Source organism: Festucalex cinctus, chromosome 10 (genome assembly GCF_051991245.1).
Source record: "Festucalex cinctus isolate MCC-2025b chromosome 10, RoL_Fcin_1.0, whole genome shotgun sequence".
Taxonomy (NCBI): domain Eukaryota; kingdom Metazoa; phylum Chordata; class Actinopteri; order Syngnathiformes; family Syngnathidae; genus Festucalex; species Festucalex cinctus.
The window spans coordinates 28,607,299-28,623,942 of NC_135420.1; the positions used below are offsets into that span (position 1 = coordinate 28,607,299).

Sequence of the window (16,644 nt, forward strand, 5' to 3'; positions counted from 1 at the left end):
ACCGCGTCCCGCTGCACTCGTCGTCGTGACAATGCCGGCAATCGGCACCACCAGCAGCGGCGGCAGCGGCGGCGGCCTGCCCGCGCTCCGCCTGCTCTGCTTGGCCGCCTTGGCGCGACTCGCCGCCGCCGCCGCCGCCGCGGTGGGGCCGGTGGTCCGCTGCGAGCCGTGCGACGCGCCGGCGCTGCTGCAGTGCAAGCCGCTGCCCAGCGACTGCGCCGAGCGGCTGCGGGAGCCCGGCTGCGGCTGCTGCGTGACGTGCGCCCTCGGCCGGGGCCAAGCGTGCGGAGTGTACACGGCGCGCTGCGGCTCCGGCTTGAGCTGCCGGCAGCGGCCCGGGGAGAGCAAACCCCTGCAAGCGCTGCTGGAGGGACGCGGGGAGTGCGCCGGTGCGCCCCCGGCGAACAAGCTCGGCGGCGCCGCCGACGTCCCGCGGCTGCTTCCGGCGCCAAGACAAGGTGAGAGCGCGCAAGTTTGTCATTCGGACTTGCCGGAACCGTTTTTAGAGGAGAAAAATCGCCTTCCATGTCGCTTTGCCTTGAGTTGAGCACATTTCCGAACTCAAGTTTGACGTTGGCGGGGAAGGATTCAACAAATTCCTCAGTCGTCATAAAGTTTCAGCGAACGTGTGTATATTAGGGGCGGGAACATCCGGGTACCTTACGATACGATCTGCGATACAAGGCTCACAATAACAATTATCTCACAATATGACGATTAGCGATATATTGGTCAGGTAATAAATACACAATAAGCTACGATAAAACTAATAATATTAATAATAATTTTGAAGTATTTCCAAACCGGTGAAGTTTTGGTGAAAAACTAGCTAGCAAGCTAGCGCCACTTACAGGTAAGGAGGACTCACTTAATGTATTCCCCCTCTGCCATCGGTCGTGTGTACTCGAGTACTTGAAAAAAGGCTGGTATCGGCCCGATACCGATACCTGGTATCGGTACTCGCCCATCCCTAACAACAATAATAATAATAATAATAATAATAATTAGGGATGTCCGATACCACTTTTTTCAGACCGATACCGATACTCAGACCCTCAGTACTCACCGATACCAACTGCCGATACCAGTCGTACATTTTGACAAATAAAAACAAAAAAATAAATCACTACAAGATATTTTTAAACAAATATATTTCCTTCAATTTTGACAAAAAAAAACAGAACAGTCACTCTTCAATAGTCTTAACGCTCACAAAAATGTTCTTTTAGTTTAAGATTCACAATTTTGAAGTATTTCCAAACCGGTGAAGTTTTGGTGAAAAACTAGCTAGCAAGCTAGCGCCACTGACAGGCAAGGAGGACTCACTTAATGTCTTCCCCCTCTGCCATCGGTCGTGTGTACTCGAGTACTTGAAAAAAGGCTGGTATCGGCCCGATACCGATACCTGGTATCGGTACTCGCCCATCCCTAACAATAATAATAATACTTGAATATAAACAAATAATAAATATAAAATAAATACTAAAATAAATCAAACAAACGTGCAGCCCTAGTCTAAATCGAAGCAATCCACCAGAAATACACAAGCAGAGGTAAATAAACATGGCGACGTAGCACAGCAGTACACTTTGAAAGAGATTATTTTATTAGCGTGGTGAGTGACGTGAATATAATGTTTTTTATTGATCGTGAAAAAAAAGTTCTGCAATGCAAATTGTGCATTCAGGCAAAGCTAACGCTAACGCCATTGAAAGCAACCACCTGCAAACATGCTCGTTGATGTCGTCGTATCCAATGACATCATCCCAAATGGCCGCAACGGCATTCCCCCCACCCCACCCCCATTTTTTTTTTTTCAATCTTACTTCCTCGTGCTGTTTGGCGTGAATGAAGACGCCGGTTGTTGACAGTGGTGAGATGGCACACATGGCGCCGGCGTGTGAATACAAACACACACGTGTGCGTGCGTGTGTGCGTGCGTGTTTGGTCACCGCTGGCGTCAGGAATCAAAAATCCCCGCGTTGCTTTTTGCTTCTTCGGTTTGGCGGCAGCAAAGTTTTCACCAAACCCTAATTCGAAACCAGAGCCCTACTTTGTCACCCGGAGTGTGACGATATCTCGATATCGCAATAAATCGTGATACTTTGTCTCCCGATAGATTATCGATACACCAACGCAAGTATCACGATATTTGTAGTTCATATTTAGCCGCTATAACGGCTTCATTGTTCATGACTTGTTGAGCAATTACTTGGTGGGCCACTAAGGGGAGGGGCCTCATAAGACTGGCGGGGAAATGGACGCAAGTCTTCAGGCGAAGAAGACTCATCAGCTTAATTTATTATTATTATTATTATTATTATATGATGTATTTTTATTTATTTTTTTAATTATTATATTATTTTATTATTTATATTTTATATAAGATATTTATATTTTAATATTATTTATTGATATTAATTTTTTGTATTGTTATTTTATTTTTTATTTATTATGCATTTATAATATATTTATGATTTATTTATATTATTTTTTTTTTAATTCGTTTTAGCGTAGATTATTGTGGATTTATTACCTGAGCAATATATCGATAATCGTGGTATCATCATATCGTGAGATAATCGTTATCGTGAGCCGTGTATCGCATATCGCATCGTGAGGTCGCCAGAGGTTCCCACCCCTAATATAGATATATTTTTTACCGTGTTCTTTTTAAGTCCTTTTCTCCTTTCCATAACTTGTATTCGATTTGGTTTATTCATCAACTCTCCTATTGAATTTTTGGAGCGGGGCGTACGTCCAAACCAGGGGGGCCCTCGAGAGCCCCTCGAGAGCCCCTCGAGAGCCCCTCCAGTGTTGTCCACATTCATTCTAAGAATTACGCTGATTTGAAGCGGGTAGAATGGACCATTGATTCCGGTCAGAGAATCAGGAGTCTGGAATGTCTTGAATGCTTTCATGGCAGCAGGTGGAATATTATTTGGCCAAAATAAATTATATTTATATGTGTGTGGTCTGAAATAGAAAGAAATAAGATGCAGGAATTAAAATACAAGCCCAAATGGGAAACGAAAAGAGCTACATTACAACCAATGTAGGATGGGGAAGAGCTAATACGAGCTTCCGTGTAGGCCGTGAGCGGCAACGTTCTATTTTTAGCATCGAAGCTTGGCGGCGTTAACGAGCACCGTACAACGTAAACAAGCCAATTAAACAGAAGTTACATGAACTGTAAACATAAATAACACACATTGAACTGCATATATAGCACATATGGATGTCATTTCTCACAACTATAGTACTTGCGTATCGTCAGTAACGCACACTGAAATGGTGTTGCCGGAAGTAAGGAAATGAACTAGCGTGTTACCTCAAAAGAAGACGTACGTGAAACGGAAACAAACTTTTTTCCCCCCAGTCCTTTTTTTTTTTTTTTCACACACTTTCAAATACAAAACAATGAATACAAAGCTCAACAAAACAAAAACAAATTCACTTTCCAGAGGTTATACAAGAGTCGACAATAATACATAAATGTTTTCATATCGCTCAGACTTGATACAATGAAGGTATTGTAAATATAACTCAAATTCTATCAGAAAAACAGCAAAGATGGGAGGCCTTAAAAGCAAAAAAAAAAAAAAAAAGCATTCCATATTTGTTTGTGGGAGGATGTCGAAGGCGTCGTCTCGTCTTTCGTCACATTGTTGGCCGTCCGCCGTTGTTGACATCCCGCGTTGTTTTTTTGCCGGTTGCGGGCAGTCCGATTGCAGATTGCGGCCGCAATCATAAATTGATCAGGGCGGTCAGACAAGGAATGGCGGCCGCCCGCCCGCCAAGCCCACGCGAGCTACACGTCTTTACGGGCTCCTCCGCCACAAACGACCACACTAACGACACGCTCGGCTTTTGGGTTGAAGGTTCGAAAATTGCGCGTTCCCGTCTGCGGACGCTCGGTAAGAACCTCCAAATAAGGATGTTGAGCAACCAGGTTGGACACGGTGGCAATTTGAGTTGCATTTTATTTATTTTATTTATTTATTTTTTGTATTTTTTTTTAACTGTCAATCAGATAACTTCCGCCATCAAGATCCTTCTTTGGGTTGAGCAGATATTGAATGTTGTTGACATGTTCAAACAACACCCCAACAATGCCATCAGAACAAAGGAAAGAGTCACATAAAAATCAATTAAAGACCCAAAAAAAGGATATTTAAAAAAAAAAAAAAAAAAACGAAATGAAATGAAAAAGGAGCTGAGGTGACCCTTTGCCATTTGAGAGTCACAGCAGATCTGCCCAATCAAAAAAAATAAAAAATAAAAAAAATATGCACGGTCCCGTCGCAGGGTTCAGGCTAACTTGTTAATCACTTGACCTTTGTGACGCTCTCGACAAATTTAGGCGCCCGTGCGGGCTTAAGTGCATACGTGAGTCCGTGCAAGCACGCACACAGACAGCGTTTCAAAAATAGGTTTGTAAATAGGTTTCAGGTTTGTAAAGCTACGGAGCCCCTAAGTTGACATGGTAGAGAAAAAAAAAAAAAAAAAAAAAAAAAAAAAAAAAAAAAAAACTTTCTCGCAAAGATTGCGAGGGAACATTTAACAGACCCTTGGAATAGCCATGTTGTCCTTGGGGCTAACTAGCACCTGCTGGCATAGTTTTTTTTTTTTGTTTACGACAATGCACATTAACTCATTCACTCCCAAAAACGTATACGTTTTTTAGGTTTTTGTTTGCTAGAGTTTTTGTATGAAGGCTTTGATGCAGTTTCTGACCTGAAGTGGTCGCTTAAAGCGATAGTAGTTATTACAAAAAAAAAAAAAAAAAGTGTGCTTCATCTGTTTCATGAATGAAACTTTTTTTTGTAATAACTACCATCGCTTTAAGCTTCCACTTCAGGTCAGAAACTGCATCAAAGCCTTCATACAAAAACTCTAGCAAACAAAAACCTAAAAAACGTATAAATACGTCTTTGGGAGTGAATGAGTTAATCAACAGAGCAAAAAGGCGTCCGCGTCTGCAGTGTCTCTTTCGTCTTGCTCCGTCCCTCCTCCTCCATGTATAACCTTAAAAAAAAAAACTTAATTGTAAGCAATTAACTCTTCCGCAACTCTGCTAGCAGCCAATCATATTGAGCCCTACTTAGAAATCTCCTCAAAAAAAATAAAAAATTCTGATACACCATTTTTAACAATTTTTTTTCCCCTCATGCAGACCACGGGCCGAATGAGGGAAAAAAAAGCCTCGCCAACAGGACGTCCACAGCGAGCGCGTTGCCGTCTCCGCCGACTGCCAGAGGGGGGCAGGGCGGAGCAGGCGCGACGGACGCCAGGCCCCCCTTCTTACGCAACAAGCTGATCAAGAAAGATCGGAACCGCAAGACTCACAGCTACAAGGTGGAGTCGGCGCTGTCCGAGGGAGCCCAGACGGAGATGCAGAACTTCTCCCTGGAGAACAAAAGGGAGACCGAGTATGTAAGTCCCAACACGTCTGCAAATTAATAAATACATAACTAATCATGTAAATAATGTACACGATAAGATTTGTGTGAAAATTATTTTTCTGAAATTTCAGTGAGGTCTTTTTTTTTTTTTTTTTTTTTTTTTTTTTTTTTACAATATTGTGACCTTTTTTAAATACAGTGGTACCTCTACTTACGAAATTAATTGGTTCTGGAAGAAAGTTCTTAAGTAGAAAAGTTTGTAAGTCGAGACGCATTTTCCATGTAAATGGCCTAATCCGTTCCAAGCCTCCCAAAATTCAGACATAAATGTTTTATAAAGCATAAAAATGCATCAAAACATGTAACAAGTATGTGTTAAAATTAGATTATTGCACAATAAATGAGAATTGTGCGTAATGTAAAAAACAAAGAATAAAAAAATGATGGTCATTTACCTTTTTAACTGCTGTCCTCATCGTTTTTTTTGCCTTCTTTGGTTCATGTTCTCTCTCAGAAGTGTTTTGTTTTTTTTTTTGCCTGGTGTTTTGTAAAGAACTGATCCAAGAGTGTTTTTTTTTGTTTTTTTTTAAACAATCCTTCGAAAATGTCCAAGGCAAACATCATCAATTATCGTATCGTGATATTTGGATGTACCGTTACGTTACGTCCCCTAACGCTGCCGTTTTGTCACGTCCGTGCAGGGGCCGTGTCGACGGGAGATGGAAAGCATCCTGAACGGTCTGAAAATCAGCAACGCGCTCAACCCGAGAGGCTTCCGCATACCCAACTGTGACAGAAGAGGCTTCTATAAGAAAAGACAGGTGACGAGAAGAGAAAAAAAAAAAAAAAAAACACACCTCGTCGACATCCAAATGGAGCCACCGCATGCCCCGACAACACTTTAATGGAATCCTCACTCATTCATCCCGCCCACCTACACATGCATACCCTTTTTTTTTTCTTTTTTTTTCCCCTGCTCCGGTTGCCGTGACAGCCACATCAACACTATATTATCAGAACGACTACAACCATGTATTACTGCAGTCACTGCAGCCGTCTGACTCATGCCTGACAGGAAATGAGGTCGGTCAGGTGTGCGGTGTGGGAGCGTGTGTGGGGGTCGGGGGGGGGGGGGTTAGGCACGTAAGAATGCGGTTTTCCGAGTGCGTGTGTGGCATGGTCCATGTGGCGGCAGGGGGAATGTATGGACGGGCGCTCGTTTGATGGCGGTACTTTTTTGAGGAGGAGGAGGAGGAGGAAGAGGAGGTGTGGGCTTCTGTCGGTGAGGCAAAAGAACAAATGGCGGTTGAGTTTTTCTTGTCTGTGGTAATCGGCCCGGGGCCACCCAAAGTCGACCCATTTGGAAACAAGGACGCTAAACATGTTGGCGGAGGTACGCAAGCCTGCACGCTGCTTCTTTCAAGCGATACAACACTTATGAATCATTTAATCCAGTACTGGATTGTGTACAAAGAATAAAAGTGCAAATATCTCTGGCATCTTCTTCCCTGATTTTTATTTTTTTTTTTTAAGTATCCAAATTCAAACAATACCGTGGGGAACGGCGTTATCCTGGTCACGTGATCGTGATGACGTTTCCCGTGCGGAACCGGAAGCCGTCTTCGTTCATTTCGACGGGAATTTGCGGACGTCATGAGCAAGAAAAAGTTCCGTCTTCGATCCCAAATAATGCGCCAATTCTGTTCAGAGTAAAATGCTCAGCACGTCCGGTTTCATGTCATTCCGTGTGTGGGCGAAAGCGTTCTTAGCACACGACATGTAGCTTAGCCTAGCAGAGTACAATATTTTATTAATAATTGATTTGAATGCCGTTCAAACATGAAACAGATTGCAACCGGTTTGTTAAACAAACTGGCTCACAGTACTAAAGTGTGTACAGTTCTAAATCGCAACAATCGTCTCGTAAATTTTTATTGGGATTAATCGGTATCGAATCGAATCGTGACCTATGAATCGTCAAAACTAGGCAATTTACACCCCTAATGTATATATATATATATGGTCTTAATTTGACAGTTTTTAAAATGCTATAAAATTGTCCGCTAACCTAAGTAGAAGACGTTGTCAGAATACGGAGATAAATAGACTGACTTGACAAACTCCCGTCTTTTTTTTTTTTTTTTTTTAAAGATTTCACTGAACACGATCCCAGTCTGCAAAAGACCGAGTCCCTATTATAAAAGCAACACGATTCCGGGATCAAAACAAAGCCACAACAGACGCGCGCGTAATACAAACGCGCTCTCGTCCCTTCTCCCCAAACGTGTCGTTTCATTCTGCTTTGTAGCCGTTCGAACAAAGAGTCTTCCTTGTTCCTTTCCTGCTTTCTGTCAACAAATATCCGAGCAGGAATGTGTCGGCTCTGGTGCCGGTCTGAGCGAGTGTGCCAACAACGCTTATCAGCCTTGACTTATTTGGAGGCTTGCTGGGGGTGCGCGCTGTTAAATCCATCCAAGGCGTCTTCACGGTGCGCTGCAGATTTATGACCGGAAACGCGCTGAAAAGGCGACCGTGTGAACCGTCTAGGGTGACAATACTGTGAAAAGAAGATTGCACAGGGGGTGGTGGTGGTGTGAGGCGGGGGGGGATTTCTAGGAAAGGTCTGAGCCGAGAAAAAAAAAAAAAAAAGCACCTAACCTTATACACACTGAGATGAATTGAAGCCACCTAGCAACATTTAAAACTGCTTGAATATACTTTGCATAGTTTACTTGCTTTTTAATTGTGGGAATGCTGAATCATGGCATATGTTATTATACTTCTTTGCTGCGTAAAAACTCCCACATAATACTTCCGATTTACATTGTTCAAATTTCAACTAGCTTCAAAAATTGACGCCTCCCGGGCTATATATCGTCTGGTTCCACATTACTTACAGAATTTGCACAATTCAACATTTAATATCAACTTTTCCCCATTCATTTTCAACGGGACAGACATTGAACTAGTATCACTTTCCACGCCCACTTCCATACAGATAACTTACAGGTGTCTGATACTGCTCGGTGGCACAGTTGGTATTGTCCAGTAACCAGGAATGTCATATTATCTCTCAATTTACTTCGTAAGCCTTCCACATGCATTCAAATCTTAGCGTTCAGCATTTAAGCATTCCCACACAATTTGTTCAGAAATTGCACTTAGTCTAGTTGTGGGAATGCTAAAGCATTCCCTCTTGTTTTGGGGATTTTTATTCTCTACATTCTTTTGCCGTGTAACAACTCCCACACAATACTTCCAAATTACAGTTTTCAAATTTCAACTTGCTTCAAAAATTGACGCCTCCCCGGGCTATATATCGTCTGATTCCACATTACTTACAATATTCTTACAATTGAACGTTTAATATCAACTTTTCCCCATTCATTTTCAATGGGACAGACATTGAACTTTTTACAAGTATCACTTTCCACGTCCACTTCCATACATATAACTTGAACAAGTTGCTCGTTTTGCCGTTTTCCGTCCAAGTTTGAGCGAAGTGTCAATGTGTGTCTCGTCTGTGTATTGCTGGTAATCGGAGCGCCTCGGGAGACGTCTGAGCTGTGTTAGTCTACCTTGGCGAAAGAACAAGCTATTTTTAGCTGCAGTTGAAATGAATTGCTTCAGTATCCCAGTTGAGGCCATGCATAGCCTGTGCTGACCCATTCATTACAACCATCGCTCTCTAACTTTCTCACTTCCTGTCTGTCTGACTTCCACACACGTTCTTTCTGGTATTGATTTTAGGGAGTAAGCATTGTGCCAATGGGTCTTCTTGTGCGTCCATCCATGCATTCTTTTTGCTTCCGTCAGTCCATTCCATTATTGTGCTCGCGCGGCCCTTCCGCCCACCTGGCTTTCCCTTCCTTGTTTGGCCCGGAATCGGGCTTGTGAATGGGACAACAGTTTGTGCAGCTCTCTGTGTACTCTTTCAGAGTTAGCGTGTGTGTGTGTGTTAGGAGGAGGAGGAGGAAGAGGCGGCGGCTTGAGGATGGCAGCCAGGTGCCTGTGCACCCGTATTCTTCCTTCACCTCTTCTCCCGCCGAGCGCTGCCAGGGCCGACATATTGGGCATGACTCAAGAGGGATGCGTGCAAATGTATGTCGCACAAAAACACACAATAGCTTTATAATAAGCGGTCAACCTTTTAAGGGACCCAGACGTCTATTTTAACTCCGTCTCTTCTGGCATGCCGTGTTCCGTGCCCAGATTTTTCATTGAGCCTTTGTTCCCTCTCACTGAGCCATGTTGGCTGTTTGTATGGTGGGCTATCATGTAACATTCATGAGTTGAGCCACCAATACCAACATGGCTAAGAATATAATCGGCAAACACGCGTTTCATTTTGGGTGATTCCGTTATTTAACATTCAGCGGGTCAACATTCAGTGTTGTAACACCAGCAGCTTTATATACAAGCTAACTTGAAACACACATTTTTTTTTTTTTAAAGATTATTTTCTTCACCAATTAGATATTTTCTATTTTATTTTTATTGTTATTATTATTAATTCAATCTCTGGTGTAATAACCTTATTTATTGATTGATTGAATTTTTATTTTATTTCTATTATTATTATTAGGGGTGTGAATTGCCTCGTACCTGACGATTCGATTCGTATCACGATTCACAGGTCACGATTCGATACCGATTAATCCCGATACGAATTTATAAGTCGATTGTTGCGATTTTTTTTCATTCAAATTTAGAAAATACTAATCAGTAAGCTTGTAGAGTGTAAGATTTATATGAAAATGTATTATTTATTTATCTGAAATTTCAGTCTTATAGAGGTTGTAATCTGTTTCATGTTTAAACAGCATTAAAATAAAATATTAAGGCTTAATGTTCCGTTCATATAACATTCTTCCATGCTTAAGGTGTGAATCCTAAAAAAAAAAAAAAAAAAAAAAAAAAAAAAATCGATTTTGCCTATTATTGAATCGATTCGAGAATCGCGCGATGTAGTATCGCGATATATCGCCGAATCGATTTTTTTTTTAACACCCCTAATTATTATTAATTCATTCTCTGACGCAATAACGTTATTTATTGATTGATTTAATTATTTTTTATTTTCTTATCTATTCTTATTGCTGCTGGACATGTAAATTTCCCAGAGGGAGCCATCCCAAAGGGATCAATAAAGTCAAGTCTAAGTCGAAGTCTCAGTCTACTAAGTCTTGAAACACAAATCTGTTATGCAGCGGAAGAAGCCGAAAAGAGAGAGAAAGAAGATAAGGTGGAAAAAGAAAAAAAAAATCAACGATGTTGGTCGGGTATTTTAATAGGTCGGCGTTTCTATAAAGATGTCTTTGATTGGACGCTCGGTCTACATGTGCAGTTTGACTACACTGGAAACAAACACCTGGTCGCTGACTTACAGCTGGAGACATTTCGGCAGCCCTCCAGAATATGCCAGACCACAAGACACCCGGTCTCGACGGTCTCACAGTCGAATTTTATAAAGCTAATTGAAAGGTTTTTGCTCACAACCGGTTAGAAATCCTTAATGAAAGTCTGGCCGCTGGTTCACTGCCGCCGCCTTGCAGGACGGCTTGTCATCACAATCTTGCCCAAAAAAGGAAACTTACAAATTTGTGTTTCTCCTCTGCACGGACGACAAGAACCCCTCCAAAAGCTTAGAGTAGCTATGGACTAAGTCATCCACTGCGATCAGATATACTGCATGTCCTGCAGGGTGATTGTAGACAACAGCTACCTTAATTTAAAGGTGTTTTGGAGGTTTCCTGTTCAATGGTTTGGAACTCTTGGCTTTCTCCTATCTGATTACGAAAAGCCATTTGACTTGAGTTGAACGCTGGGACTCCTTGCCATCGTTTGGCATCAGTGCTGGTCTTATTGCTAAGATCCAGATGTTGCTTATGTGCTTCTTTGCGGGTGCATCGAGGCATGTGGCAAGGTCGTGCACTGCACTCTCACTGGAACCTTCAGAAAACTCTTTTCCTTGTGTTTGTCGCTTGTTTTTAACGGGGTTTAGAAATGGCAATTTCACCCGCTAACGCTGATGTTGTTGTTGACCTGGAAAGTGTGAATACGATAGCGGAAATCATTCCAAACATTTCGGAGTGTCCCCAGCCAAGGTGAATGGGGGAAAAAACGGAAGGCCCTGATGTTGATGCTGAAAAGGCGCTTTTAACCAATTAATAACCTGCAGTTGAATGCTACTCGGATTTGAACTGATTTTAATTTGGAAAATGTGTTTTTAAGTCCAATCAAGATTTCCCAATCCAATTAAAGACAGACGAACTAGAATTTTGACATCAATTACTTCAATGAATTATTGCTTCGTTTTAGCAGTTTTTGTTTTACCAGGTGGGCCTCAGCTGTTACTAACTTTGGACAGATATTGACCACGAGGATTTTAGTGAGCCAGAGTATAGCCAGGTCCAAATAAATGTGTAATTCTACGTCTACATCATGTTGAGCTCATAAAGTTGCCACTCTACAAAACCAGGTTCCCCGTGGGCCATTTTATATTACTGCTGAGGTGCATATGTGTGTGCTTGAGTTTTATGTGTGCAAATACAGGACAGTGGCTACCTTGTGCAGCATATGACGTGTGTCTTTTTACATACATTATATCCAAACAAGTGGAAATTGCAGGGGGCCTTGTGGGATACCGTGTGGTCATCCAGTTTTGGGAGCCCCCCCCCGCCCCGTCTCTTAGTGAGCACTTTCTCGAGACGTAGCGCCAATCGGATTGTGCCAGAAAAATATGGTCAGGTTGTTGTGAAGGTAAGACTTGCGAACAAAACAAAAAGTACGCTAACGTTGTCAATGACGGAAGCCGAACTATTTCTGTTCGATCGCGCGGCGCATGCGTCCTTGCTGTAAATACAACTTGTGTGCAACAACATGTTGTTTGTTGACATGTGTTTAGGGGAGTGCATGCACACGCCCTCGTGCACTTTCAGGCCATAATCATTTCCAGATGATTTTGAGCGTCTGCCAGGCACCCAGAATAGCATCACTGGTTTTCCCTTGCAACCCTCCGACTGGCCTTGGCAAATATTTTAGTAACGTCGTGTTTACCTTCGCACTTTTTCACTCCTTCTCCCTCACTGCTTCTCATTCCAAGCCCTCAATTTGAAAAATATGGAAAGAGATTTGCATGTTGCTCATGTCGGTCAAAGGCGGGCTGGAGACGCTCACTATGATTTTTATACACAAATCGTCTTTCGCAATCCAACAGCTACCGTATTTTTCGGATTATAAGTCGCAGTTTTTTTTTTTTTCATAGTTTGGCCGGGGGTGCGACTTATGTGTGAAATTAACACATTATTATATCATTTCACATGTCATTTTCACACTAAACCGCAAGAGGGCGCTCTTGGCCTGTGTTGATAATTGCAACATTGCTGGTAGAAGAGGAACCTCCCGAGTTGGGGGAGTTGTTTAGAAGTGACAGTGATTTGGAGGGAAACTGATAGTTTGGTAAACTTGTTAGCATGTTCTTTATGCTAAGAGTTGTATGAATAACTTGTAGTGATGGGAACATAATTCACCCACGGAACGTTGGGACGAAGGCAGAGTTCCGGGTGGGAAGGTTCTGTTGTGTGGAAAAGGGGAGTTAGCCTGTTAGCTTCTAACTGAGTGGGGAGTTGCTGTTAAGACCCCAGAAGCTGATGTCAATAAAACGGCGGCCTTTGACTCCGCCTCCGACTCCCGTCACCGACTCACTCTTAACTCATTCACTCGCCGCCATTTTCACATTTCGCAATCCCATTCGCTCCCGGCTGTTTTACTGGATTTTGACTGATTTTGCAAGGCCCACAGAATATTGTGTTCTATTGCTATAAAAGCATGGAACCTACCAAAAGAAAGATTAAAATCTCTTCTTTCATCAGGAAAAAAAGTATGTTTCTATCTGTTTCCGTTTTGCATCAATTAGCATTAGAAGAGAGCTAAGTTTCATCAGTTTTCACAAATCTATTTAAAATTGTAAGTAATTGAAAAAGCTTTTTTTCTACATGTCCCTGGTTCATCGCCTTTACTCTGCTGCCACCTCCTGGCCGTTTGTGTAATAACTACCATTTCTGCAACCGTTCTTTGCAGTTGAGAGGCTGCCTGCATCAAAGCCTTCTGTATGCTCTAGCATAAAAAAAACAACAACAAAAACGTATAAATACGTCTTTGGGACACATAGAACATTAAAAAAACGTATTTATACGTTATTGGGAGTAAATGAGTTAATATGTTACGTCGTTACTGACATGTCAGTCATGTAACGTTAGTTTACCGTACACTTATTCAGCCTGTTGTTCTCTCTTTTATTTTTATTTTAAATTGCCTTTCAAGATGTTTTTGGTGTTGTATTTTAACAAATAAATTTCCCCCAAAAATGCGACTTATACTCCAGTGCGACTTATATATGTTTTTTCCTTCTTAATTATGCATTTTATGTCTGTTTCGATTTATAATCCGGAGCGACGTCTAATCCGAAAAATACGGTACATCAGTTTCCAACATTTGCTTGCTTTATCTGGACTCGAGTTGTACAACATAGTCAACTAATTCATCAGCCAAGGGTTAGGCGACATCTATTGATCGAATGACCTTTTGTCTTCTAATGCAGCTTAGCCTGCTTGGGCCATCGAGGTGCAGCTAAGCTCTTATTAGAATAAGCGCATCCACATCTTAAGGCTGATGTCCGGACCGAGATAATTCTTCACTATGGGAACCCTAATCCGTTTTCAAAATATTTCCCCAAATGCTTCCGCCCTCGAGGCTAAAGATGGAAGTCGGGCCATGTTGAGTAACATGCAAAATGTCAAAGTTGCATTCGGTGCCACTTCGGGCTTTGCGGCGATGGTTGACGACGAAGACCGAAACTGAACTTTTACCGCATCTCTTTGCAGTGCCGTCCATCCAAAGGCAGAAGGCGGGGTCACTGCTGGTGCGTGGACAAATACGGACAACCCCTGCCCGGCTACGACGGCGGACATCCGGATGACAAACTGTGTCACAAGCGTGAGAGCCAATGAGACGGCACGGAACTGACCGGATGGGATGGAAGGAAAGAGAATGAAAGGATAGAAAAGATGGGCAACGGCTGGAACAACTGGCGGAGCCGCCTTGTCCATCACAACTACCCGTTCTGTGCTATGGGTTCCTCCGTTTGTTCTCTCGAAAACGATCGCGCTAAAAGCTACAAAAAGTTGGAATAGCAAGAAAATTCATCTGCACTATTTTTGCTCGGGAGAGAGAAATGAGGGAATTTTCCACTCACTTTGAAAGAACTTTTTTGTGACTGTGACCCCAAAAATGCAGCGCCTCCATACCAATGCGTGTCCGTCTGCGAAAGCGCCACCTTGAGTCTGCCGGTGCTTTCGTCTTGAAGTGTGAGCGCTCGCATTGCGCGTTTGTGCAAGAAGTGTACGAGTTTGTTTTTCCAAAAAAGTGTTGGTGTAAATACTAATCGGTACGTCACGAAGCTAAGAGACCCCCCCAAGTTCAACAACAACAACAAAAACTGTCTCAGGGTCCTTTTTCGAGGAAGAGGATTATTACGTGTCAGGGCGTATTTGTTCATGTTTAGCCTTCATCGCTGTGTCGAGCTTGTCCCTGTTCATGTTAACCGTTTGTAGCAGGAAAGGAACAGCTAAAAAAAAAAAAAAAAAAAAAAAAGGAAAGGAAAGGAACAGCTAACAAACCGTGCGGTTATTGTGCCTTAAACTTGACCTTTACATGCCTTCCTTCCAGAGTAAATCTCACCTTCTGAGCATTATATTCACACATCAGCTATAATAAGCAACCATTAGAACGGGCAAAAGCTAAAAGAGAAAAAGGACTCACACAAGAACAGGTCCGTTTTTACTGGGCTGGCTGCATAAGCAATTCACGTCTTCCAGGTCATGATTAGACTACAATAAACAGAAAAAGAAGGTCTCGGGTTAGGGTTAGTAGAAAGCACAGCGTGTTTTGTTCTATATTCTAACTCAGGGGTGTCCAAACTTTTTCATTTGAGGGCCACATACAGAAAATCAGGACGCAAGGGCCACATTGTTGTGAAGAGAAATTGTGTTGAGTCCTACAAATAATTTATTTGTGCTTTTGCATATTTCGAAAAATGCTTCAGTAGATAAACCAATTTATTTGTAATATGGCAGCAGGGTTATTATAGTTTAGAATTTTTTCATTTTAGTTTTTATTTTGTTTTGAGTTTTTTGTGTGTGTGTTTTTTTTTAGTTTTCAGGGTGATTCTTTTAGTTCTTTAATAAATGCTTAGCTTTATTTTAATTAGTTTCAGTATTAGTTTTAGTTTTTTCCCTCTTTTTATTTTTTTTTTTATGTGTAGTATTGTGTGCAATATTTAAAAAACACCACGGGCGCGACATCATTATTCTGGTTTATATCAAAATAAATCCACTCAAAATGACATTTAAAATCATCCCCAAAGTCTGATGCATTAAATTAATTACCAAAGACTAAAACCAAGGAAATTTTTTCTATAATTATAGTTAGTTTTATTTTAGTTTTGTAAACATAAAATGTAGTTTCAGTTTTCTTTGTTTTTAAAAAGCATCTTCGTTTTAAGTTTTATTTCGTTAATGAAATTTTTATTTTATTTTTTTTAAGTTTTAGTAAAATAACCTTTAAAACAGCACCTGTGTTTTTCGTCACTCTCCCTTCTTACTTTGACCATCTCCAAACATTTTTGTTTTTATTTGAATCGAACTGAGTCAAATGCCATTTTTAGCATATGTTGCGGGCCACTAAAAAAAAAAAAAAAAGGACCCTGGGCCGTAGTTTGGACACCCCTGTTCTAACTACTATAGTCGGGTTAGCGTCACCCCAAAAAGTAACTATTGTCCAAGTGTCAGATATGGTCAAACTCTGCCACAGTTTGGCTTTGGCCAAACGGAGCTGCTTTACCTGCCGGTTGGTGACGGAGCTGCTTTTCCTGCCGATTCGGGAGAGGCGCGTCTGGCTCGACCTGCGTCACGACTTCAACGTTGAGCTTTTCTCATGCGCCGTCCGGTCCAAGTGGCGTTCACGTGTCACAAGGCGGTTGACGGGATCAGTGTGCCCTTCTTCTTGTCTGGTGGCGACCACCTGTTGCCGTCCGTCCGTGATCCTTCCCACCTGTTTGTCCAAGCTTACGAGCCGTTTTGTCCTTAATCCTGCTCCCGCTCTTTGTCCGTCATACTGATGATCCCTTTTATGGAAAACCTGCCGTCCACGTGAGCTTTTGTATCCGTGCCTAATCCTC

At 42.1% G+C, this 16,644-nt stretch overlaps 1 protein-coding gene across 1 annotated transcript; it reads left to right on the forward strand.

Moving 5' to 3' along the window:
• The first annotated feature begins 31 nt into the window (after positions 1-31).
• Positions 32-15,252, forward strand: LOC144027769 (insulin-like growth factor-binding protein 3). Its single transcript, XM_077535575.1, has 4 exons — positions 32-458; positions 5,177-5,436; positions 6,107-6,226; positions 14,291-15,252. Exons 1-4 carry the CDS (start codon positions 32-34, stop codon positions 14,414-14,416), a joined length of 933 nt encoding a protein of 310 aa, XP_077391701.1. The 3' UTR covers positions 14,417-15,252.
• The last annotated feature ends 1,392 nt before the right edge of the window (positions 15,253-16,644 follow it).